The sequence below is a fragment of the Odocoileus virginianus genome, chromosome 6, assembly GCF_023699985.2.
Source record: "Odocoileus virginianus isolate 20LAN1187 ecotype Illinois chromosome 6, Ovbor_1.2, whole genome shotgun sequence".
NCBI classification, from domain to species: Eukaryota; Metazoa; Chordata; class Mammalia; order Artiodactyla; family Cervidae; genus Odocoileus; species Odocoileus virginianus.
Genome location: NC_069679.1, coordinates 27,901,610 through 27,929,536, shown reverse-complemented (window position 1 = coordinate 27,929,536; position 27,927 = coordinate 27,901,610). Strand labels below are relative to the sequence as shown.

Here is a 27,927-nt window from a genome sequence, read left to right as displayed (position 1 = left end):
ATTAATAATAGAAAATTAGATTAGACTTTTAAATAGTCCAACAATGGAAGTGGGTGGCTATTTGTTCAATCAAGAGTCTTGTTATATGCGTTAAACCATTAAAAATATTACTTTTAAAATATATAACTAATTTTTTTCCTTAAGCAATGATTTTAGACCATAACCCTCTTTAAACACATAATTCTAATCAGATTCCCTTTTGAGAAGATGACCTCATCTATTTCTGCTCTGAGAAAATTAACATTATCTCAGTCACATTTTTTCATCTTCTCCAGTTTTTCTGTACCACTCAACTCTAGTCTAGTCACTGAGTTTCTGCATGTATCTTCACTATTGGTCTCTTTCTTTTTACCTCTTTCTTTCTTAAAATGTTGTCTCTACCTAGGCTCTTGGTCCCAATCTATATTACTTCTTCCTGGAGTTTCCTTCCTCTGGTATTTCCCACTCTTTCATTCATCTGCCTTAGACACCAGGACTGTCCTTAGGGGACCCCTTGTCACTGCTACCTTACAAACTGTTTTCTCCCTCTTTTACTTTTCTGTTGCACCACCAGCAGTTGGTCACAGGTTCAGAGTGGCAGCTACACTCACAGACACGATAGACTTTAATCTAACACAGTAGCTGTATAGAAGAGTAAGGACAGGAAATACTGTCCAGTTATCTGTCACAGTTTTTTGGTTCTCCTCACCTTTGTGGAGGGCATGGTTAATCATTGGAGATGAGGTCAGTGTGGTGTTCATCTTGACACCTGCAGATGTCTACGTTTACTATCATCTGAAGTCATCTACATATACTATCACCACTCTTTAGCTTCTAAAACTGCTTTAGAGCCAGGCTTCTGTCCTTATGAATTAACAGGAACTGCCTCTTGAAAAAATTTCAAAGGATCTATTTAATAACCAAATTCAGATCTTTTCCTTCTTCCTTAAATACCTGTAGCATTGTGTTCTTTCGAGAACCTTAATCATTTTGAAATTCTCTTTCCCTCTGATTTTCACAAGCCTTTTTATCCTAATATTTCTATTATTGATTACCCATTTCAATCAATGATTGCCTTTTCCCCCTCAATTCCTTCTGCCTAGTAAATGAGACATTCCCCAATATTTTCTTCTCTTTCTTACAAAATCTTTTATTTCTACCACTTCAATTAAAACTTCATAAGATAACTTTCCCAAGCGATAGTATCACCTGTGTTTGTGTGCTGCACATGACTGCTTAGATCCTACATTTCTGTTTCAAACTCAATATATAGTAAATTGACTTCTCATCATTTCATTCTACTTCTAGCTTGCATTTTCTCTTCTTGACTTTCTTGTTCTGTTCATGACACCATGATTCATGCATTCATCCATACAGGAAATCTGAGAGCCACTGTGTTCTGTGTGTTAGATGTTAACAGACCTTTGAGGGAAAAAAATGTTTTGTGTTCAGGTAAGATTGAAAAGTGTTAGGTTGAACAAAATCAAACATTTTTTTAAACCATTAAACTTCTCAAAACTTTTGATAAATCAATGGGTTAATCAATCATTTCTAAGAGGAATAGTCCCAAAATTTATTTAACTATAGAATTCTTTTTTAAAAATAAAATCCATGTGAGAAATGCTCTTAAAAAATGACCTTTGACTCATCTCCCTCCGTACTCACCCAGATTTGAGTCTTCCTCCTCCTAAATTTATTTATAATCCTAACTTATTTCCTGTAAGTTTATTCTTTTTCACCATGACTGCCACCACCCTTGTTGAGTCCCTTATCACCTTACACTTAACATAGTAATAAAACTTTCTGTTGGTTTCCTTGTCTTCTAACATTGCCCCCTCCAATCCATCATCTTCAGTGACACCCACTAATTCTTCTTGAAACAACACATTGACTACATTATTATACATCGGATACTCTCAAGTCTATTCAAATTCACGTGGCTGTGCCAAGGCATATTTCCAGTTTACTGGCTCATTAATTCTATCCATAAGCCTCTGACTTATCTGGATTTTATTCTATCCCACTCGCTGAACAGGAGTTGTCCTTGCCCTTGTTTCTGTTTGTTCATTCTGTGTCTCTGCTTACGTTGCTGCCATCTCTCCATCTCCCCCATGCTTGAGCTGCATCTTCTTTCAGGCCCCACTCAAAAGCTGTGTTTACAAGTGCGTGTTCCCAGTTGTTTGTGATTTCTTTTCTTGTTTTGCCCTATTGGAGTTATTAGTTTATACCACTTACATGGCTTACAGTTTACTTTGATTGTGTATGTGTGTCTGTCTGACTGTCTTAATGTTTCCTACAGGTTTGCAGATCCTGTTGAGGTAGCTCTAATAACACAATTTTGTGCTCGTATTTATTTAATAGTAAATATTTAATGATATATTAATAATAAAGTAGGTAACTTATCAGTTTATTTACATTCTTATTTTCCTTTTAGGAAGAACTCTTACTAGTGGCTTATAAAGAATGTCACAAAGCTGTGATGAGGTGCAGTACAGGTTTCAAATCTAGTAGCAAAACGGTAATACAATTATGTGGTCATACTTTGGAAACTAAGTCCTACAAAGTATCTGAAGATCTTGTAAGCATACATCTGCCACTCTCTAGGACTCTTGCTGGTGAGTGTTTATTTGGTTCTTGCATGTTTCTGTTAGCTTTGTTTTCTGTAGATAGTCATATTACAATCAGTACTGTCTTTGTGAGCACATACTTAGATCAGATATTGCAGATAAGAACTGTCACTGTCTTTCAAACAGCTGTGACCAGACATGTCAGGGTGTTTGTTTACCTGGATCTTTTGTTATCTGGGTCAACTCATGGATCCTCATAGTATACACTTTAGGACCAACTTGGTAACTTATTGCCTAACCAAGTATAAATATAGGAAAATCTTGTTGCAGTTTTTTCACCCTCTTCTCTGATTGCACCAGTGTGTTGACTCACTATTCCTTTTACCACTGAAAGAAAGAAGTCATAGGTTGTCTTTAATCATCCTTTGATTTGCTTTTCCATGTAAATTGACCCTGTCAGTTTTTTTTTTCTTTTAACAACTTCGTAGAAGTGTACATATTTATATTTTTGTGGTAAAATATACGTAAAATTTGCCATTTTAATCATGCTTAAGTATATAGTTCAGTGGTGTTAAGTATACTCTCACTGTTATACAACCATCACCGCCATCCATATCTAAAATTTTTTCATCTTCCCAATCTGAAATTTTGTACCCATTCATCATAGCTTCTCATTCCTTGTTCACTACAGAGATTTTCTGTCTCTATGACTTGACTACTCTGGGTATCTCTTATAAGTGAAATCATATTTGTATCCTTTTATAACTGGCTTCTTTCACTTAGCGTAATGTTCTCAAATTTCATCCATGTTGTGATGTGTGTAAGATTTCCTTTACCTTTAAGGTTGGATAATATTCCATAGTGGGCTTCCCTAGTAGCTCAACTGGTAAAGAATCCACCTGCAATGCAGGAGACCCCAGTTCCTGGGTCAGGAAGACCCCCTGGAGAAGGGATAAGCTACCCACTCCAATTTTCTTGGGCTTCTCTGTGGCTCAACTGGTAAAGAATCTGCCTGCAATGCAGGAGACCTGGATTCAATCCCTGGGTCAGGAAGATCCCCTGGAGGAGGGCATTGCAGCCCACTCCAATATTCTTGCCTGGAGAATCCCCATGGACAGACTATAGCCTGGCGGGCTACAGTCCATGACATTGCAAAGAGTCGGACACAACTGAGCAACTAAGCACAGAACAGTATTCTGTAGTATGCATACCACATTCTGTTAATCTGTTCATCCTCCGGTAGATGCTTGGGTTGCTTACAGCTTTTGACTATTGTTGGATAATGTTGCCATGAGCACAGGTATCCAAATATCTGTTTGAATCCTTGTTTTCAGTTCTGGAGTTACACACCCATAGAGTGGTATTGCTGGATCATAAGATAATTCTAGTTTTTAATTTTTTGAGGAGCCGCCATACTGTTTTCCATGGCAGCTGCGCTATTTTACATTCCCAGCAACAGTGCACAAGGATTCTAGTTTCTTTACATCCTCATCAACATTTGTTATTTTTTCTTTTAAATAACCATCCTAATGAGTGTGGTGGCTCAGATGGTAAAGCGTTTGTCTACAATGCAGGAGACCTGGGTTCGATCCCTGGGTTGGGAAGATCCCCTGGAGAAGGAAATGGCACCCCACTCCAGTACTATTGCCTGGAAAATCCCATGGATGGAGGAGCCTGGTAGGCTATAGTCCATAGGGTTGCAAAGAGTCGGCCACGACTGAGCAACTTCAATGAGTGTGAACTGGTCTCTCCTGTGGTTTTGATTTTCATTTTCTTAATGATTAGTAATATTGAGCATTGTTTCCTGTGCTTACTGGCCATATGTATTTCTTCTTTGGAGAAATGTCTGATGAAGTCTTTTGTCTATTTTTTAATCAGATTTTATTGTTGAGTTATTGGAATTCTTTGTGTATTCTGGACATTAACTGCTTATCAGATATATGATTTCCTGCTATTTTCTTCCATTCTGTGGGTTGCCTCTTCACTCTGTTGCTCGTGTCCTTTGATGCACAGTTTTTAATTTGGTATAGTCTAATTTATTTTTCCTTTGGTTACCTGTGTTTTTGATGTCATATCCAAGAAATTATCATCAAATCCAATGTTGCAAAATCTTTTCCCTATGTTATTTTCTAAGAGTTTTATAGATTTAGTATCTGTGTTCAGATTGCTCATATCATTTTTAGTTAATTTTTGTATGTGGTATAATTGACATGTGATTTTATGTCACTTCTATGTTTACAAAAAGAAATACCTATTAGTTTGTATTTCTTTTTATTTTATTGAGGTATAGTTGATTTACAATGCTGTGTTTAATTTCTGTTGGACAGTAAGATGACTAATTTTATATATATATATATATATACACACACATACACACACACACACATACATCTGTATTCTTTTTTCATAATGATTTATCACAGTTCCCTGTGCTATACAGTTTTTATTTCTTTTGATACTTGGTTTGTGAGGAAAATCAGTTCTTAGGAAGCAGCATAGTATTTATATATATATAAATAGTACAGTGTAGGATCTTAAATATATTAGTAATACTGTTTCAAAATTAGAAATCAAAGCTTTGCATTCTGAGGCATCATATCTAAGCTCAATTAATGTACATTTAAATTTCACAAGTTTTCAAACTTGATGAATTAATTGGGGAACAAATCAACTGGGTTTATTGCTTTCTCATCTTTTTCATTTTTTAACTTTTAGGTCTTCATGTGCGTTTGAGCAGGCTGGGTGCTGTTTCAAGACTGCATGAATTTGTGCCTTTTGTAAGTGACTATTAAATTCTGACTTGCTTATATTCTATTTCTAAATACTTCTTGGTTGAGTGGGAAGAAAAAGATACTTTGAAACCTACCTGAATAATTCCCAGTTAATAATTTTGTGTCTGTGTCATAGAACATTGAAACCTGAATCATGGTGACTTGGAGTCCTCTAGTTCAAGCCCTTCCATTTTACAGATGAGAAAATGGAGCAATGTATAGTGCCATAGCATCCAAACCTCTGAGAAATATTGAAATTGATCTCACTCTGTTTCAGGAGGATTTTCAAGTAGAGGTACTGGTTGAATATCCTTTGCGTTGTCTGGTATTGGTTGCCCAGGTTGTTGCTGAGATGTGGCGAAGAAATGGGCTCTCTCTCATTAGCCAGGTATGGCAAGGCATGTTATTCATATTGTGTGTTCATTTTCTGCTTGCTTTTTCCTTTATTAATACATATTTTACTTTGTATCCCTGGATTCTGCTCAGTATTTTTGTTTTCTAGCTCTTGTGTAAACTCAAGGAAGTTTTAGTGACTATATGGACATTTCTCCTTAATCCTGTTAAGCGGATAGGTCAGGTGAAAGCCAGTAATACTACCGGAAACTTTCCCACTAATATATATCTTTTCTGAAGATTACCTTACTTGGGAACTGTAAACTTCCTACCTCCAGTCTTAATTGAACAGCATCTTACAATTTTTCCCTCTGTTTTAGAGCAAATAAGAAGTGCTTTTCCTGAAAGATGGGGAAACAGATTGTAAAGATACTGCTTGGGAGAAAAATGGCATTGATTGATTGTAGAAATTTGGTTTACTTTTATTAAAGTGGGTGTTTTAAAATTAGTATGCTTTTCTATGCTCAGTCATGTCCAACTCGGGGACCCCATGGAGTCCGCCAGATTCCTCTGTCCATGGAATTTCCCAGGCAGGAATACTGAAGTGGGTTGCCATTTCCTCCTCCAGGGGATCTTCCTGACCCAAGGATCGAACCTGGGTCTCCTGCATTGCAGGCAGATTCTTTACTGCTAAGCTACTGAGGAAATTCTCACAATTGAACTTGGGGGGAGGGGGAGTCAATTATTTTGTTACATGTTGAGAATAATAACTAGTATAGAGCATTTTAAACTCTGAAATATTTTCATGCCATATTTTCTCACATCATCCTCCCAAATCCCTTAAAACGATTCACAAATTTACAGCTTTTTTTTTTTTCCTGCTACATAGTTCTTGGGGTTTCTAGTTTAGGAAAAATTTAAAGAATAGTTTTTGCTGAGAATTTTGTTTGAAATAAAATGATTCTTTTAGCTTCTGTTCTACCATTTATCTTATAGGTGTTTTATTACCAAGATGTTAAATGCAGAGAAGAAATGTACGATAAAGATATCATTATGCTTCAGGTACCTATTTAAATTTGTTCTGATATGTGTCATAACCTTCCTTCCTATATTCCTTGTAATAGAAGAAGATATTATATCATAATAACTTTCTTATAACTTATATTATACTTTTATTTACTTAAGTTTTTCTCACTGTTAAGATGAATATAGAATCATAGAAGCAAAAAAAAAAAAGAATCATAGAAGCAGAAGGAACTGCTACATTATCTTCTGCAGATTTACCTTATAATTTTTCTCATAACCCTACTAATAGAGACAAAATGTTTCTCCTTTTAATACATAGAACTATGGGGCTTGATTTCTTTCACAGATTGGTGCATCTCTAATGGATCCCAACAAGTTTTTATTACTGGTACTTCAGAGGTATGAACTTGCTGATGCTTTTAACAAGACCATATCCATAAAAGACCAGGTAAGTGATAGAAACTGATATGTAAATTAATCCAAAGAAAATATTATTGTTAACTATTTTAATCATGTTATTTTTATTTATTTATTTATATATATATATATATCTCCAAACACCATACACATACATAAAACATACATATACTTCTGAATGTACACACATATACTCTTTTTACTCTATAAAAATTAGAATGTAGTTGACCCTCCATATCCATGGATACAGAATCCCGACCTACTAGTCAGTATATATAAGGGGCTTGAGCATCTGTGGATTTTGCTATCTGCAAGGATCCTGGAGGTAATCCCCTGAGGATACTGAGTGATGACTGTATATAGATTACAAAAAGGAGAAGAAAATCACATGAAACTCTGCCTCCTGGAAATGATCACTTTTAAAGTTTTGGTGTCATTTGTTTATAAAGGAAAAACTGAATCTTTCATATGTGCTATTTTGTTATTTGCTTCCTGTGTTTAATGAAATATTGTGATAGGTTTTTTCCCTTGGCATTAAAGAAGTATATAACTGCATCATCTTTTTTTAACATAATTTTTAATCCGCTATGCAATATTGCACTTTATGATTGCATTATACTTTAGTGTCCTGTTGTTGAAGGGGTTGTTGAGTTTTTTTGCTCTTATAAGCATCTCTGCACTTCAAGATTTAAATACTTGCCTACTTATTTTGTTAAGATAAATTCTTAGATTTGCTGGAGATGCAGCATACCCTTTCTTACGTTTCTTGAATAGATATTGTCAAACTGACTCTCTCTAGCAGTATATACATCTATAATGGCACTGGTACTTTGTTTAATATGTGAAAGATGCTGTTTAATTTTCATTTGCAGTTTTTTAGTTATCAGTGAGTTTGACTTTGTTTTCATGATTATTGACCTTTTTTTTTTCCTTTTTGATAGTGAATTATCTGTCCCTGTCCTTCACCTTTTTCCTCTGTCTGTGAAAGTTCCTTGTTTAGTAAAGATATTCTTTATTTATATTTATTACCTTTTTTCAGTTTATAGTTTGGAATTTTAGCACCTCTTCATTGTTTTAATATTTCATACCAGTTTATAAAGTAGCCTTTGTAATTTATGAATTACATTATTTTATTCTTCAAATTAGAAGTCACTTACAAAGGGACAAAGAATAGGATACAAAATACAAAGCGAATTTTTAGTCATGTTTTTATACTCAATGAAAATGAGTATCTAATTCACTGTAGTATTTAAGTAACCGGTGTTTCAGGGAGGAGCACATTCACGTCTTTGTAGCCACTGTCTCACCAGCCCTGGGAAGAGGAAGCCATAGTACAGGGGAAGTCAAAGGTTAGAATTCTTTTGCTGACTGAAGGCTTGATGGGTAATAAAGATAATAAAAGCAATAATAATATTTAGTGATTGTTATTGAGTTCTTATTACATGCCGAGTATTGTGACCTTGTAGAATTTGAAGTCAACAGAAGGGAATTATTCATCTCATAATTCTCTGTTGCTGTGGTCTGAAAGAAAATACTGGATTGGCTGGCCTGAAGTCTGATCCTGAAAAAAATGTGTGTTTTATGAAGGCTTTTGGTTCTTATGTAACTAATTTTTTCTTTTACAACTCTCCAGGATTTGGTTAAGCAGTATAATACCTTAATAGAAGAAATGCTTCAAGTCCTCATCTATATTGTGGGTAAGAGTAAAAGATGTTTTGAAACAGAGCGTGAGTTACGTTATAGAGAGAACATTAGTAGGAACTCTAAGTTACTTTGTTCTTCTCCCAAATATAGCAGAGAATATTAGAGATTAATGTGACTAATGTGACTGATATGTTTAGAAACTCATCTTTAGAAAAGCACAGCTATTACATCTTCATTTTTCAATACCTGATTTGTAATTGTTTGGACTTGTTTGTAGAGGTCTGGAATATAATTATCCTAGTTAGAAACATAGATGTAAAATAAGTATATGTTAGGTGCTAAAAATTTTTTATATATATGTAAAATTTCAATGTAACATGCATCTAAGTAAGATGCATTTTTATCCGATTCAATTAAATTACTTTGTGCCAATATTGGCCTTACTTCTGCTTTTATATATTCTATTTTACCAGCTGTGTAAAAGTTCTTAACTTCTTATTCTGGCTCTTGTTTCTACTTTACTGTAGGAGAGACTGCTTTGTATTAATAGTTCCTGGTAAGGATTCTAGCCATTAGCCAAATCTGAAAACATGGGTTTATTTTACTTCCTGTTTGTCAGGAGCTAGTTACTGGCCTAGCTGCTTGTCTCAGCAGAGAGTGTGGTAAACCTTCATTGCCATGTGAGATGTAAATCTTCCAGGCACCAACTCTTCTGAAATATTTCCAGAGTATTCTGTAGGAAACTTCTGGAAAAAATGGACAAGTTAAAAATGTGCAAAATATTTTTAAGTTGATGATATACTTTATTAGATTGCAAAAACTTAAGGGGAATTTTTGTGTTTGTTCTTGGAATACTATGAAGAATTTCTGCTACTGCTTATTAATACTATGTATTAGAATTGTCAATAGGTTTTGGTGTTCTATATTTTCACTATTTTACTATTGCTATTATATTACTGTTATTTTGTTTACCTAAATTCATTGGATATTTCCTTCTATGTCATTTTATTTTTAGTTAATACTAGCTATATTTCTAAGTTTATTACTTTTAAGAACCATCATTTTTTAAAAAGTGTATGTATATGTAAAATCTCTGATAATATTACAGAAAAAACATCAATAAGTATAAAAGATTTGGATTAGGAATCATAAGATCTAGTCTTGACCTTGCTATAAACTATCAAGAGCATGCCATTTACATTTTCAGGGGCTCAGATTCTTGATTTGTAAAGTGTAAAAGTAATCTACATGATCTCTTAAGATTCTTTCTAGCGTGAAACTTAGAGGGTACTGTTCTGGTGAAAAATGGAAAATTACAATATATTTAAAGAGTAATGAATCTGTTGAGAGTGAATTAAATTAACAAAATGTCATTGTTTTGCTGATTTGTAAAATTCAGATCTCTTAGACAAAAAAAAAATTCCCGTCTTTGTACTCTAATTCCCCTCTTATAGATATCACAAGACTTTGTACACATGTAGTATTGAAAATCAATGGTGACATAAGATCAAATATATCAAGCCTTCTTGAGGCATTGGTAATTAGATGCTGTTGACACCAGTGACGCCGACATAGTTAAAATTAGCTATTTTCTCTCTCCATTTGGCAGTTTTTTGAGATAAAAAGTAGAAATCTAATCATGTGGGCATGCTGGCAATAGCATCCATTCCTGACACACATTACTATTTTGTCATTTAGCCTATAGAGACATTTTTAAGTATTTTGTCTTTTAGTTTTCACTTTGTTCTTTCTTAAATAACAAGTGGAGACAAACTTGAGGAAGATCTTGAAAGAAAATCTATTGTTTCATGAACCGTTGTTGCTGTTGTTCAGTTGCTTCATTGTGTCTGACCCTTTGTGACCCCATGGACTGCAGCATGTGACTTCCCTGTCCTTCACCATCTCCTGGAGCTTGCTCAAACTTATGTCCATTGTGTTGGTGATACCATCTAACTATCTTGTCCTCTGTCATCCCCTTCTCCTCCTGCCTTCAATATTTCCCAGCATCAGGGTCTTTTCGAATGAATGAGTTCTTTGCATCAGGTGGCCAAAGTATTGGAGCTTCAGCTTCAGTCCTTCCAATGAATATTCAAGGTTGATTTCCTTTAGGATTGACTGGTTTGATCTCCTTGCTGTCCAAGGGACTCTCAGGAGTCTTCTCCAATACCACAGTTAGAAAGCATCAGTTCTTCAGCGCTCAGCCTTCTTTATGGTCCATCTCTCACATCCATACATGACTACTAGAAAAACCATAGCTTTGACTATACAGACCTTTGTTGGCAAATTGATATCTTTGCTTTTTAATATGCTGTCTATGTTTGTTACAGCTTTTCTTCCAAGGAGCAAGCATCTTTTAATTTCGTGTTGTCCCATGATGGCCACTACCCTCTTTATTGTTTTTTGGATTAGTAATACATGCTTATTTAATTGAGGGGCTTTGTTTATATTCGAGTGTGTGTATATTTATGTGTGTGTGTTTAAGTTAAGACAAGCCCTATGTTACTCAGATCTCTGTATTTTTCTTCCTCTTTCAACATATAGACTGTTGTTCAGGTTTAGAAACATGTTCAAATAACTTTTGGTCACTCTATCATAGATTTGATTTAATGCAGTGTTCTTGATTTAAGTGGAAAGCAGTTAACTCTTACTTTTTCTTTTCTTTTTTGTATTAGGAGAGCGTTACGTACCTGGAGTAGGAAACGTGACCAAAGAAGAGGTCACAATGAGAGAAATTATTCACTTGCTTTGTATTGAACCCATGCCACATAGTGCCATTGCCAAAAATTTACCTGAGAATGTAAGTCCAGTTTTGTCTTTTTACTCCATTCACATCAAGATGGGATAGTTTTTTCTTTTCTCTAGTTGGAAGCTCTTGAAGTTTTAGGAAAATTTATTTTGATTTTCAGATATAAAACTCTCACCATTAATTTTTTAGTGGTATAAACCTTAATTCTAGGCTTTGGGGCATTAGTAAGCATTTTAGAGATATCCTGGCTATTTAGAAAACACTTTAGAGCAATAAACTCTTTAATTTTTTTACTTTAACATAAATTTTCTCCAGAGGAAAAGAAACTTTGTGAAATACTGAAACTATTTGGGTGGTGTGTTAGTCTGGGTCTTCTGAGAAGCAGATATGAAGACAAAACATTTAAGGTTTTATTAGGAACAATCACTGTGAGAGGATTGATGAGGGAGCTGGGAAAGGCTGGGGGAGCCGTCAAACTGTAGTGCAAGTCTGATTCCAGATGAAGAAAGAGGGAAGGAAGATTAGGTAGGAATGTCCTGGACTGCTGGGTAGTCTAATCAAGGTTTGATGCCTTCCCATGCCTCCCTGAGTGAGCCTGCATTAGTGTCTCTGTTCCTCTAACTAGAGGTCTGCAGGGTGCATTCTCATGGCCATCCCACATGATATTTACATTCAGTATTGTTGATATATGAGCAGTAATCCTAAAGATTATAAGTCATAATTTTTAACACATATTTTTAAATTATGCATTAGAACAATGATTCTTATAAGAGGTTAAACTTACCTTTACTATCAAGGCTTTCCAGAGAAGTAGAATAGAAATAAGCCCTGACTCTTGGTCATTTTTCTTCCAAAATATCCATAGTGCTTTTCTAGTTTCACTGTTAACTGATTCTCAAACTTTAACCATATTACCTTCATAATTTCTGCACATCTGTCTACCAATTTTAGAAATTACTAGTACATTTTAAAATTAACTTACATTTTCCCTTAGCATCTTTCTAAGCAACAATACAATGAAATAGTAGATTTGACATTTTAATTTTTTCTTAATACATGTTAAGATAAATGAACAACTGTTCAAAAATTTAAGGATATATAAGTTTGCCACCTAAAAACAATTTCATATACCAATAGTGATATACATACCATCAGTTTAGTTCAATCACTCAGTCATGTCCAGCTCTTTGGGAACCCATGAACTGCAACATGCCTGGCCTCCCTATCACCAACTCCCAGAGTTTACTCAAACTCATGTCCATTGAGTTAGTGATGCCATCCAACCATCTCATCCTCTGTCATCACCTTCTCCTGCCACCTTCAGTCTTTCCCAGAATCAGAGTCTTTTCAAATGGGTTAGTTCTTCACATCAGGTGGCCAAACTATTGGAGTTTCAGCTTCAACATCAGTCCTTCCAATGAATATTCAGGACTGATTTCCTTTAGGATGAACTGGTTAGATCTCCTTGCAGTCCAAGGGACTCTCAAGAGTCTTCTCCAACACCACAGTTCAAAAGCATCAATTCTTCAGCACTCAGCTTTCTTTATAGTCCAACTCTCTCATCCGTACGTGACTACTGGAAAAACCATAGCTTTTACTAGATGGACCCTTGTTGGCAAAGTAATGTCTCTGCTTTTTAATATGCTGTCTAAGTTGGTCATAACTTTTCTTCCAACAAGCGTCTTTAATTTCATGGCTGCAGTCACCATCTGCAGTGATTTTGGAGCCAAAAAAATAAATACATACCATATTTAAATAAATAAATACCAAAAATAAATAAATATATACCATAAATACCATAAATAAATACCAAATAAATACCAAAAAAATACATAGCATATTTTGCCAAAAAATAGCAAGCTTTAATGTATACCCTTACTTTTCACTCCTTTCAAGTACATTTTTAAAGGAGGCTAAATTTCTTAATTTTTGCAGGACTATAGGAACCTATGAGCTTGCTTTAGTATATTGACTAAGTCCTTATCCTGATTTTAAATGACTTCATTTAAAAAAAGACGAAGATTCCTTGTTGCGACTTCCACTAGTCCAATGGTTAGGACTCTGCCTTTCCACTGGAGGGGGTGTGGGTTCAATTCCTGGTTGAGGAACTAAGATCCCACATGGGATGTAGCTTGGCCAAAAAGAAAAATAAAATTTTTTTGTTAAAGGAAAAGTTCAAGCCAATTTGGAAAAAAAAATTATAATTGCAGAAGCCAGAATATATTTGGACATCTATATATGTGTTTTACCATAGATCCTATTTATTTTGTTACCTTGGTTTTAGGGATTAGTTCAGCATGGACATGTGCTTAAATGATGTGGGTGAGTAGCATACTAGATAAATAAAATAACAGTTTCTTTGAATTATTGGTTGTATGTATATACATATACAAGGGCAAATGTAGATTACATGTCTTCCTTAAGCAGTTTATACAGACGTCTTACCTCTGTTAAGAAATCCATCCCTCAAAACGAAGCTAATAGGTTTTAGACCTAATTTTTAAATATTGGAAATTGATCTTATTTTGAATTATTTTTGAAACACTCAAAAATGCTTTGAAAGGGTGCTTCAGTTCACAGTAAGAGAAAACAAAGTCATTATGTGAAGGTAAAAATGACAAAAATATTGTTTCAACAGGAAAATAATGAAACTGGCTTAGAGAATGTCATAAACAAAGTGGCCACATTTAAGTAAGTACTTAATATTTATGCTTATTCTGAAAGGTAGGCCAATTTTTGTCTTGTAATTTGAATTCTTGTAGAAGTTCTGAAGTTCTTTCTTGAACTGCTAAAAACAGAATCCAAGTATAGACAGAGATTATAGAGATTATATGTGAGATCTAGGGGTACTGTAGGCACTTAGTACCTGTATGCTGAAGAAGTGAGTATTTTTTGGCAAACCAATGAGAACTATCCACTTTTTATATTAGGTGACTTAATAAGTAAACAAACCTTTCTGATAGTCTCTTTACCATCAATTCTAAGCCATGACTTCATTTATTCTATTAAATTTTCATTTTGTATACTAATTTAAAATTTTTCTCTGCTAGGATTAAAACATTTTGCAATCGTTTGATTCTTTGAGATGTGTAAAATGGAAATAAGATTTTAAAAGGTTAATTCTTGAAATTAAAATAATTGATACTGGTAGTGAATTTCTACTTGTTATTGTCATGTATTCATAAATAAATTGCTAGTGTCAAATACTTTTAAAAATAGAATATAGCTTTTTTATGCTCTAATAATATTCAGGAAGATACTTCATTTACTTTGATAAAGAGCAAAAGCCATTTAATGTGCAGTATGCTCCTTTTGGCTTTCGTGTTTTTCCTTATAGTTCTCTATAGAGGATCACTATTTTATTTTCATTTATGATTTCCTAAGGACATGATATCTTAACTGCTATTTTAGATTTCGCCTTAGACAATGTAGGCTTTAGTTAAATGGTCAGTCTTAGGCTTCAGAGGCTAAAAACAAAGCCTTAGGGATTTAAGTAGGGCATGGGATCAGATCTACATGGTATAAAATAAACTTTTTCATATTTGTTTAAATTTCATAATTATGAGCCACAACTGTTACCAGGACTTTGAGCTTACAGTGTTAAATTTTTTAGTTTATTTTCATGAAATTAAATTTGTCATTCAGTTTAAGCAAGCTGAGTGAGATATGATTGTTTTCTTTCTCTTGATTTTAAGATTAATTTTTAGGTTCTTACTTTGTGTTACTCTATACTTCAAGAGTAATGCAGTTCACCTCTGTATTTTCTGTCTTTTTAGGAAACCTGGTGTATCAGGCCATGGAGTTTATGAACTGAAGGATGAATCACTGAAAGACTTTAATATGTACTTTTATCATTACTCCAAAACACAGCATAGCAAGGTATGATAAGTTACCCTTTTCAGTAAATAAACCGAAAATGCTTTAGGCTTTCCAGCTCCATAGGCAATTCCCTGGTTTTTCTGTAGTTTCATACTGGTTTTCATTATTAGAGGGCATTATCTTACCCAAGAAATTAAAATTGAGTCAATAATACTATCTAGTATGTAGTCACTATTCAAATTTTCCTGATTATACCAAAAATATTCTTTATAGTAGTGTTGGGGTAGGAGGATTCAATCAAAGATCATGCACTTCATTTGCTGTCATGTTTCTATAATCTCCTTTAATTGGGAATATTCTTTTTGCCTTTTTTTGTTTTTCATAACATTGACATTTCTGTCAATGTCAACTAGTATAGGCTAGTTGTCTTTTAGAATATCCAGTATTCTGGATATGTCTAATTTTATTCCCATGAGTAGATTCAAGCTAAGCATTTTGGAGCAAGAATACTACATAGGTGACATATTATATCTAATCAGTAAATGCATAATGTCTGTCCTATTAAGGGTGATGTTAAGTTAGATCACTTAGTTAAGGTGATTAGTGATGTTAAGTTAGATCATTCAGTTAAGTTTGATGTCTGGCTTTGTTGTTATAAAATGAATAATTTCCAGTTTTTAGTACAATGCCCTGTATATAATAGACACTAGGTAAATATTGTTGACTGAAAGAAATGGGGAACTAAATTAGTGATGAGGATTATTACCATCTATTTTGCAGTGACCTTCCCTAGGACGATGATTTTGTTTCTGGAATAAGGTAGCATTTGAATACATATTTCAGTATGTAAAATATTTTGGTAGGTTTCCTGCCTACTTCAGAGTACTCCATTTGTTTCATGCTTGTCAAGTGTTATATTTTAAGATAGGCCTTTTTTTTTTTTTAATATATATAGGCTGAACATATGCAGAAGAAAAGGAGAAAACAGGAAAACAAAGATGAAGGTAAAAAGTGAGATTCTGAGTTGACTGACTTTGTATTCTGATTTTGTAGCAGCAAAGCATATAGTGTTTTGTTTTTGTTGTTTTTTTAAGTGGGCAACCAATGGAATGCAAAGAACCCTTTGTTTGTTGTTGACATATTAAGGCATAGTGTACATCAGTGATGATAGAATTTTAAATTTTAACAAATGGAGTTTATTTTGGATGACTTACTTAGTGACTCATATTTCCCATAGTATTGATGTTTTTAGTGCTTTATAGATAACAAAGATCCTGTGTTGTTTTACATGTAGTATATGATTCTGATATTTGCAATTTAGCATATCATATAACCCAAATAAAATTATAACAGTTTATCTCTTCTGACATTGATCTCCTACCCACCTTAGCATTACCACCACCACCACCTCCTGAATTCTGCCCTGCTTTCAGCAAAGCAGTTAACCTTCTCAATTGTGATATCATGATGTACATTCTCAGGACCATATTTGAGCGGGCAGTAGATCCAGATTCTAACTTGTGGACTGAAGGAATGCTCCAGATGGTATGTATACTGAAAGTATTTTCTCTCCTTCAGATACTTTCTTTATTTCATAGAGGTCTTAAGGGCCTGGAGAAGATCCCTAGTCTAACTTTCTGACCTTCAGTTAGAACCACAGCTAGATCACCTGAGACCTAAAAGCCATTGAAAACAGCTCAGATGTGGCACAGATTTCCTTGTGACACAGTCTCAGGTTTTTAGGATCCTTACTCTTGGGAATCATTTACATTAAAAAAAATAAAAATAAAAGCAGAGGAAAAACAGAAAAGGCCTATTCCTGCTAATAAATTGGCATGTCATTATCATATCACAGTTAGTTTCCTATATTTTTATTTCACATGTACTATTTCATAGAGTTGTTTGAGACTTGGCTCATTAAATGGAAGCAACTATTTTTTTCTCCATACTGTTATAGATAAGTTACTTAATAATGTCACCTTTGGTAGCACCTGCCTAACTGAATTTCCTTGACTGTTACTGACCTAGAGGCTCTAAATGATGTCATACTCTATGTGTATCTCACGTTTTTTTCAATAACAGTGGTAAATAAATGCAGTAAAACTTTCAACCCATAGAGATATATTTGAAATCAAAAGTTAAAAATTTTCTCCCTGCCTCCTAGCACATATCTAAAAGGTTTGTGTCTTTCGGAAGTCATTCCATATTAGTGCATATAGGCCTAACACATACTCAATAGCTGCATATTCCATTATGGACATCTATGATACATTTAACTATTTCCTATTAATAGGCTTTTAGGTTGTTTTTAGGTCTTTATATAACAAAGAACACTTCCCAGGTGACTCAGTGGTAAAGCATCTGCCTGCCAGTGCAGGAGATGTGGCTTCAATCCCTGGAGGAGGAAATGGCAACCCACTCTAGTATTCTTGCTGAGAAAATTCCATGGACAGAGAAGCCTGGCAGGCTACAGTCCATGGGATTTCCAGAGAGTTGGAGATGACTTAGCAACTAAACAACATAATCCTACTCATGAGGGTACACACACACATAATAAAGAACACTAAAATGAATGTTGTATAAATACCTTTATATACTTAAGTTAGTGAATCTATCACACTGATTCCTAGTTCTGGGTCTGTACGTTTACATTACTGATAGATATTGTCTAATTGGCCTCCAAAAACATACTGGTTTACTTTCCCATTACCAGCATGATGAGAAATGCCTGCTTCCTAACACTTTTGTCACTCCTGTATTATAATAAGCTCTAAAATTTGCCATTTTAATAGGTGAAAAATAGATGATCTTGCTTGTCTCACTTACATTTCTTTAAGTGAGGCTGAATGTTTTATTTGCTTATTTCTTGACTGTGCAATGCAGCTCGCAGAAACTTCCCTGACCAGGGATTTAACGCAGGCCAAGGCATTGGAAGCCTAGAATCTTAACCAGTAGGCCACCAGGGAACCCCCAAGGTTGAACATTTTTCATGTGTGTATATATCATTTCTTTCTCTGTGAACTGCTTGTTCATAAACTTTGCACATTTTTTTACCTATCAGATTGCTTATTTTTATATTTATACCTCTATTTAAAATACAAAGAAGCACAGTTTTAAAGATCTTGTCCTATTTTCCTCTTTCAGGCATTTCATATTCTAGCATTGGGTTTACTAGAAGAAAAGCAACAGCTTCAAAAATCTCCTGAAGAAGAAGTGACATTTGACTTTTACCATAAGGCCTCAAGTATGTTTTAGTATCATTTTCAGCAGTTTCAACTACTTGTCAATTTGTAATGGAAAATTTAATTCTGATGGAGTTTTTTTCCCCTTATTTATTTTTTTAATCTATTTTTTAATTGGAGGAAAATTGCTTTACAGTGTTGTGTTGGTTTCTGCCATATAGCAATGCAAATTAGCCATAATTATACATATATCACCTCCCTCTTGAGTTTCTCTCCCCTCCTCTCATCCCACCCCTCTAGATCATCACAGAGTGCTCGTCAGGCAGCTTCTCACCAGCTCTCCATTTTACACATGGTGGTATCCATATGTCTGTGCTACTTTCTTCATTTGCCTCATTCTCTCCTTTCCCCACTGCGTCCACGAGTCTGTTCTCTGTCTGCATCTCCATTCCTTCCCTGAAAATAGACTCATCAATACCATTTTTGTAGATTCCATGTATATATAAATGTATGATATTTGTTTTTCTGATTTACTTCATTCTATATAATAAGCTCTAGATTCATCCACCTCACTAGAACTGACTCAGATGCGTTCTTTTTTTACGGCTGAGTAATATTCCATTTTATATATGTACCACATCTTCCTTATGCATTCATCTGTCAATGAACATCTAGGTTGCTTACATGTCCTACTGTAAATAGTGCTACTATGAACATTAGGATACATGTGTCTTTTTCAGTTATGGTTTTCTCAGGGTATATGCCCAGTGGTAGGATTATTGGATCATATGATAGTTTTGTTGCTAGTTTTTTAAAGAATTTCTATACTGTTCTCCATAGTGGCTGTATCAATTTACATTCCCACCAACAGTGCAAGAGGGTTTCTGATAAAGTTTAGTTAGTCCTTAAGATGGAAAACTCTGAAATTGCTTTAAATCTTTTCCTAGCATCTTTAGTTTTTAAAATTGTCAATAGTGCAAATAATGTTTTTTAACCCTCACAACAATCCTTTTACAATCTCACAACAGTCCTGCACAATCTCACCCCTCCATTTTGTGGGGGCTGCATACATTGAAGCTTTCTTACTTTCATTCCTTGTCTCAGTATTATCAAATATATGCTGCTATATCAACCATAATATTGACTGTACCCATCTATGAAGGATATTGATGTTTGTGAATTTAAAATGACTGCAGAAGTCTGAGTGAATGATAATGTGTTTGCATCATTTTCAACCTGGAAGAGCAAGATAGGTTTAGATTAGATTTTTATTAAATACTATGTCATTAAAACAGTTTTTTCAGAGCACATTCTAAGAACATTTGGTTTATAAAATCCATAAGAGAAAAGCATCTCATTTTCTATTTAAACACTTTTTAAAAAAATTCTTGCATACAGCCTAAACCCATTCTGTTTATGTATATGACAGCTCTCACTTCCATATTTTTGGGAACTTTGGTTCTCAGTATTTTTACTAGACAGTGAGCAAAGTAGAGGAAAGGCAAGAGACAGATCACTAAGGGTAGTTTACACTTTGCAGACCCAGTGGAAGATGTACAAGAGAGACCTAAAGTAATTCCAGTTTTTCAAGCTATTTAATTTACTATTTGGTACTTCATGTGATTGCAGATAATCAGTGTAGTTAAGGGATTGAGTCCAAACTTTATCAATGTGAATAACATTAACTATAAATTGAAATTTATATGTAATTATGAAGATACATGTTTATGATATAAAATTTTTGTGTTTTAAAAAAGGATTGGGAAGTTCAGCCATGAATGCTCAGAATATACAAATGCTTTTGGAAAAACTCAAGGGGATTCCACAGTTAGAAGGCCAGAAGGACATGATTACATGGATACTCCAGGTAAACCTAAAAATAAATGAATCCTATCTTGGTTTCAGTATTTAAGAATCCTCTGCTTCCCTCTAAGGTTAAATCACAGTATTTGCTAATTGTAAAATTATTTGTTACTGATCTTCATGGTCACTTGTAAATTTTCATGTTAGTAATACTAATTTTCCCTATGTTTTAGTGGAGGGGTCTTTTTAATAAATTAAAATTTGTTTTATTAGTCAGTAAATATGTATTGTAAACCTGCTTTGTGCCATGCTCATTTCTAGACTCTGAAAAAGATAAGGTGCTTGTTATCATGGAGTATACATTGAGGTACGGACAATAAACAAAAAATACCAGGATAATTCCGTAGATGAGTAGGGGTAACTTTAGATGGATAATTAGAAAAGGCTGGCTTTAGGTAGTAACTTGGAACTGAATGACATGGGGCCAGTCTTACAGTAATCTGGGCAAGTACTCCTGATTGAGGAGACGGCAGTGCAAAAGCTCTGAGGTGGCCAGAGACAAGGCTAGCGTGACAGGAACATAATGGGGGAGGTAGAGAAAGGTAGGCAGCAAAGTCAGAGATGTTGCCAGGTGCCAGGTCGTATAGGATCTTACAGGTCAAGGGTAAATGGATCATAGGGGCAAGAATAAAAGCAGGAACACCATTAAATGATGACTACAGTAAACCTAGTAAGAAATGAGCCTGACGTAGGCTAGGGGACAGATGGCAAGAAGCTGGACTGAGTCAGGTATGATGTGATGGTAGGAACTATAGAACTTGCTGATAGATTTGATGGAAGGAATGAGAGAAATCAAAGATGACTTAACTTGGAGTTTGAACTGTTGAGTGGATGGCAGTGCCTTTGGGGAGAATTTGGTAAGATGTAGAGGAGAGAGGTCAGGAATGTTACTTTAATGGAAAACCCTCCAACTGGAAACATGGAACCAAGGTTATGAAGGTTCTTCTCACTGTATTTATTAAAATATTTTTTTTTTTAATTTTTATTAGTTGGAGGCTAATTACTTTACAGCATTGCAGTGGTTTTTGTCATACATTGAATTAGCCATGGATTTACATGTATTCCCCATCCCGGTCCCCCCTCCCACCTCCCTCTCCACCCCATCCCTCTGGGTCCTCCCAGTGCACCAGGCCTGAGCACTTGTCTCATGCATCCAACCTGATGTTATCAGCTAGATATTATTTTGATAATTAGAATATAAGTGGTTATTTGCCACATTTATATCAATTGGAGATCTTTGTACTGCTTTGTAATTCAAGCAGTCTGTCCTTTTGATTACTTAATCAGAAATACTTCTTAAACAAGTCTGATGCAATTTGTATGGAAATACAAAAAACCTCGAATAGCCAAAGTAATCCTGAGAAAGAAGAATGGAACTGGAGGAATCAACCTGCCTGACTTCAGACTCTACTACAAAGCCACAGTCATCAAGACAGTATGGTACTGGCACAAAGACAGAAATATAGATCAATGGAACAGAATAGAAAGCCCAGAGATAAATCCACGAACCTATGGTCACCTTATCTTCGACAAAGGAGGCAAGGATATACAATGGAAAAAAGATAACCTCTTTAACAAGTGGTGCTGGGAAAACTGGTCAACCACCTGTAAAAGAATGAAACTAGAACACTTTTTAACACCATACACAAAAATAAACTCAAAATGGATTAAAGATCTAAATGTAAGACCAGAAACTATCAAACTCCTAGAGGAGAACATAGGCAAAACACTCTCCGACATAAATCACAGCAGGATCCTCTATGACCCACACCCCAGAATTTTAGAAATAAAAGCAAAAATAAACAAATGGGACCTAATGAAACTTAAAAGCTTTTGCACAACAAAGGAAACTATAAGCAAGGTGAAAAGACAGCCCTCAGATTGGGAGAAAATAATAGCAAACGAAGCAACAGACAAAGGATTAATCTCAAAAATATACAAGCAACTCCTCCAGCTCAACTCCAGAAAAATAAATGGCCCAATCAAAAAATGGGCCAAAGAACTCAACAGACATTTCTCCAAGGAAGACATACAGATGGCTAACAAACACATGAAAAGATGCTCAACATCACTCATTATCAGAGAAATGCAAATCAAAACCACAATGAGGTACCATTATACGCCAGTCAGGATGGCTGCTATCCAAAAGTCTACAAGCAATAAATGCTGGAGAGGGTGTGGAGAAAAGGGAACCTTCTTACACTGTTGGTGGGAATGCAAATTAGTACAGCCACTATGGAAAACAGTGTGGAGATTTCTTAAAAAGCTGGAAATAGAACTGCCATATGACCCAGCAATCCCACTTCTGGGCATACACACCAAGGAAACCAGGTCTGAAAGAGACACGTGCACCCCAATGTTCATCGCAGCACTGTTTATAATAGCCAGGACATGGAAGCAACCCAGATGCCCATCAGCAGACGAATGGATGAGGAAGCTGTGGTACATATACACCATGGAATATTACTCAGCCATTAAAAAGAATTCATTTGAATCAGTTCTAATGAGATGGATGAAACTGGAGCCCATTATACAGAGTGAAGTAAGCCAGAAAGATAAAGACCATTACAGTATACTAACACATATATATGGACTTTAGAAAGATGGTAACGATAACCCTATATGCAAAACAGAAAAAGAGACTCAGATGTATAGAACAGACTTGTGGACTCTGGGAGAAGGCGAGGGTGGGATGTTTCAAGAGAACAGCATCGAAACATGTATATTATCTAGGGTGAAACAGATCACCAGCCCAGGTTGGGTACACGAGACAAGTGCTCGGGCCTGGTGCACTGGGAAGACCCAGAGGGATCGGGTGGAGAGGGAGGTGGGAGGGGGGACTGGGATGGGGAATACATGTAAATCCATGGCTAATTCATTTCAATGTATGACAAAAACTACTGTAATGATGTAAAGTAATTAGCCTCCAACTAATAAAAGTAAATGGAAAAAAAAAATAAAATATACTAATTATTCTTTTGAAAAAAAAAAAGTGTGATGTAATTTGATATGCAACTATAAGATAATGTTATTACCAAGATTTTTCTTGAAGAAGATTTCATGAATATTTAGTATTTTTCTTAAACCTACCAATATAATCATTTTAAAATATAAAACAAAAACAAATAAAAGGAGTGAAGTAGGTAACTATTTTATAGATTTCATTCATATGTGGAATATTAAATTAATTGATGAAATTAAATAAATAAACGAATAGATCAAACCAAAACCAATCACATATATACAGAGAACAGAGTAGTGATTACCAGAAGGAAGGGAGTAAGGGGAGAGTGAAATGGGCAAAGGGAGTCAAACTGTATCATAATGGATGGAGACTAAGGTTTTGATGTGAGCATGCTATAGTGTAAATACAACATTGTACACATGAAACTTGTGGAATGTTATAAGCCAGTGATAACCTCAATTAACAAAAAGTGAACTGAACTATCATTTAGTGTAACATTTATATCCTATATAAATGGTGTTACAAATTGGAGATCTGGCCCTGAAAGTTTATTTTTCTATTACATACCGAAGTTCACTGTCAAACTATATAAAAAGCACAAATGTCTGATATTATAAACATTAGATATTTTATCTAAATGGTTAATATAAAGTTTTGTTGTAAGTTCCTTGTGGGAGGTTTTCCCACAGGAAACTGAGGCTCTTTCAAAATATAAATACTGTAAGTTTTATGTATTTGCTATCTTATTTCTGAAATCTTGATATTTATTATTAATAAAAAGAATGATATAGCTCTTCCTGGGCACTGACTGCGGAGGTAGCCATCCGCTACTTGGCATCATGTCCACTGTCATAAAAGCCCAAGATTGTCAAAAAGAGGACCTGAGGACAAGAAGTTCATCTGGCACCAGTCAGGCCAATATGTCAAAATTAAATGTAACTGGAGAAAAACCAGAGGCATTGACAGTGGGATGCCAGAAGACTCAGGGGCCAGATACTGTTGGGAGCAACAGGAAAACAAAGCACATGCTACCTAGTGGCTTCTGAAAGTTCCTGGTCCGTAACATTGAGGAGCTGGTGTGCAACAAACCTTACTGTACACCAAATCTTATTGTACAAACAAATCTGTCTCCTCCAAGAACTGCAAAGCAGTTGTGGAGAGAACAGCCCAGCTGGCCACCCGAGTCACCAGTCCCTGTGGCAAGTTGTGTAGTGAGGACAGTGAGTATGCAACAAATGTGCATGTTGTGTCAATAAAACCGTAAAACTCAGACATGAAAAGAGCAAGATAGATCTGTGTAAACTACTTACAAACACCTCTAAAGATAAATGATTCAATGAAAATGGAAAGTAAGAAACAACATAAATAGTAGGATCAGTTTTTATGAGAATATATATTAAAAATATATATTATGATTTTTTTTTTCTGCAAAGACATGCTAATTATCTTTAAATTCAGTTGATTTGGGCAAGAGGGACTGGCATCAGGAAGAAAAGATTTCACTTTCCATATTATATCTTTGTCTTTGTGTCTTTGCCTAGCAATGTTATTTGAAATTAACAAAAAATTTTTTCCACTAGAAAACAGAGGTATGCTTATCCTTGCTGTATTTATATGTATGTGTGTATGCGTCTGTGAGTATGTGTGTAAACAGCTTAAGTCAAAGACATTTGGAAAAGACAAAATCAGATGAGTGAATGCTTCTGTTCCTGCTCAATTTAACCAAACTTTAACCAAACTTTTTTTTTTAACATTTCGTCTGTTTTTCACAGATGTTTGACACAGTGAAGCGATTAAGAGAAAAATCTTGTTTAATTGTAGCAACTACATCAGGATCAGATTCTATTAAGAATGATGAGGTAATAACATTATAATGATGGAGATGTTCATCTCTGTCTTTGAACTTCACTGGCATGAGGCAGCTGCTTCTGTTAGTTACAAGGAACCTATTTATTGTAAGGTATATAGGAAAAGCAGAGGAAATTGCTTTTCAGTGGAGCTCTGTTGAAAAATACCATATTTTATTAATTTTTGAAGTATTTTAATATTAGAAATTGGAATGTCTTGCAATCCATGCCTCCTTAGTATTTAATCAGTAGCATTCGTAGTGGAACACAGGATTATGGTGAATCTTAGATTCAATAAAATGCAGTAATACTTAGGTTATGAATTTTTCCATAGTATAATGAATCAGGTTTTGAGGATTCCAGTCTTAAAATTGTTAAAATATTTTTACTTGTGGTTATTAGCTATCTTTTCTAAAAGAAAAACACTGCTCTTAAGTTAAAATAAGTAAAAGGACACTAATATATCTCAGTAATGTTAAAATTCTCATTCTTAACAGTGGGTCTAGGAGTATCTGTTAGACATCACCAAGTTGATTTTAAATTGATTAAATGTCAGTCATTAAATGGTTGACAAGTGATTCAGAATTGCTATTTAATTTTGTTTTTTAATAATATACCTGCATTGAATATGAAAGGCAGTTTATTAGAGATATTTAAGGTACTTGGCCTTTTAAGTTAAAAATTTTTTTAATGAGTTGAATTATTGAAGTAAACAAAAGAGCAGTTAGTTGTATGATGTGATGAAGCCTGTATGTTGATTTTGAGACATCAGGTCGAATCTAGGTTTACTATAGGAAATTTTTCCTAACTGAACAGTATATGTAAATTTTAACAATGGATCTTACCTAATTTTTGTGGTCTGTTAATACTCAGATTACTCATGATAAAGAAAAAGCAGAACGAAAAAGAAAAGCTGAAGCTGCTAGGCTGCATCGCCAGAAGATCATGGCTCAGATGTCTGCCTTACAGAAAAACTTCATTGAAACTCACAAACTCATGTATGACAACACGTCAGAAATGTCTGGGAAAGAAGACTCCATTATGGAAGAAGAGAGGTAAAACAAAGCAAAACCAAAAATTAGCAATTCAGTTTTTCTTGAAGGAAAAATTACATATTCAGTTTTAAATAATGTCTTTTCAAAATATATTTTAAAGTGAGAGAAATTACACTACTTTTAAGCTAGCAAGGGCACAGTGAAACCTCTTAGTGGATGTTAAGTTTATGTTGATACACAGTTAAAGTATGCAGTAAAGTTTGTCAGGAACCTTTAGGCACAAAAAGTTATGAAGATAGAAACAGCAAAGATCAGCTCCTGTTATGTTGTATGCGAGGGCTTTTTTAGGTGCATGTTTTAGTTCATATATTCCACCTTGTTTTTATATGAGTTCCAGTAAAAATGACTGCTGTTACTATAGAATGGGGAAAAAAACACAACTCTTCACCATGTTAGTTTTTCTTTTTTTTCTAACAAAGAAGACAGTGCCTAGAGTCATAGTCACGGAGAGCACATTGGAACATGTGTGCATGTGTGTGCTCAGCTGCGTCTGACTCTACAACCCCGTGGGCTGTAGCCTGCCAGGCTTCTCTGTCCATGGGATTCTCCAGGCAAGAATGCTGGACTGGGTTGCCATTTCCTCCTCCAGGGGATCTTCCCAACCGAGGAATGGAACCTGTGTCTCTTGTATCTTCTGCATTGACAGGCGGATTCTTTACCACTGCACCACCTGGGAAGCACATTGGAATGGAAATCAGTAAACCTCGTTTTCTGACTATATGACTATGGTGTGCTCTTAGGGAAATGAGTTAACTTTCTGAGAGTAGTGCTTTGTGGGCTGTTGTGTAGATACAGTAAGAAAAGGGAGGAGGCAAAATATTGGTACTTTGAAAGCATTCCAATTTAAAATATTGAAAATACCTTCTATGCTTATTTTTAAAAACAAGCTTTCAGTGCTCTTTAAAATCATGTAAGTTGTGGATACTTTTAGGAAATCGTGCTTTTACAATAACAGTAGGAACATGCTATACGTAATATATCTGTAATCCTAAAGTTGAGCACCCTGGCAAAGAATCACAAAGATTATTGACTCAATATTTTAAAGATTAAAATATGTATATATGATGGTAAACTATCCTGGTATAACAACAGTAGTAAAACTAAAAACTAATACAAAATTTAAAGCAAGTAAAAGTCCCAGCCCCCTCAATATTACATATTAACAATATAATATTTGTAAAGTAATGAACAAGAGACTATTGTATATTATTTAAACAAGAGGTTTAAACAGAAATGTACTCAGAATTAATTAGTGGCCCTAATGCTTTCAGAATATTTTTATTGCCTGATTGATTGTACACATAATTTATGTGTTCTCATGAGAACAATTCACAGTAACAGTAAGTTTGCTTTAAGCATCCTCTACATTCCTGGTCCTTCACCATTGTTATAAATAACTGTTGTTCTAGGTGTCTTTCTACACATTTGTAAATGTATGTATGTGAATAATAATGAATCTTGTTTTGTGTGTTTTAGTAGCTTTTTAAAATGTTATCATACTTTGTCTGCAGCTTGCTTTTTCACTGTGTCTTTTAAATCTTTCCATGTCAATACTGATAGGTATGGAGTGTAGATTCTATATCATTCTTCACAACTGCTGCATAGTATTCCATATTATAGATATACAGTATTTATCAGATTTTGGACACAAGGTGTTTTCCCCTTATTTCCCAATTTTTCCATATTACAATGTGTCAGAACATTTTTATTTGT

General features: G+C 34.7%; 1 protein-coding gene and 1 pseudogene across 5 annotated transcripts in view; both read left to right on the top strand.

The window, feature by feature from the left end:
• The window catches only part of LOC110146094 (E3 ubiquitin-protein ligase UBR1), a 120,408-nt gene that overhangs the window by 62,572 nt on the left and 29,909 nt on the right, over positions 1–27,927 (top strand). For all 5 annotated transcript variants that reach the window (XM_070469083.1, XM_070469085.1, XM_070469084.1 and 2 more), the window contains 15 exons: positions 2,414–2,594; positions 5,262–5,323; positions 5,595–5,705; positions 6,647–6,712; positions 7,023–7,124; positions 8,727–8,790; positions 11,410–11,534; positions 14,122–14,174; positions 15,260–15,362; positions 16,258–16,306; positions 16,693–16,847; positions 18,447–18,546; positions 20,242–20,351; positions 25,085–25,171; positions 26,033–26,214. In XM_070469083.1, coding sequence (XP_070325184.1) covers positions 2,414–2,594; positions 5,262–5,323; positions 5,595–5,705; positions 6,647–6,712; positions 7,023–7,124; positions 8,727–8,790; positions 11,410–11,534; positions 14,122–14,174; positions 15,260–15,362; positions 16,258–16,306; positions 16,693–16,847; positions 18,447–18,546; positions 20,242–20,351; positions 25,085–25,171; positions 26,033–26,214 — 1,550 coding nt within the window. The remainder of the gene's footprint in view (positions 1–2,413; positions 2,595–5,261; positions 5,324–5,594; positions 5,706–6,646; positions 6,713–7,022; positions 7,125–8,726; positions 8,791–11,409; positions 11,535–14,121; positions 14,175–15,259; positions 15,363–16,257; positions 16,307–16,692; positions 16,848–18,446; positions 18,547–20,241; positions 20,352–25,084; positions 25,172–26,032; positions 26,215–27,927) is intronic.
• On the top strand, positions 20,871–25,117 carry LOC110146092 (large ribosomal subunit protein eL32-like; annotated as a pseudogene).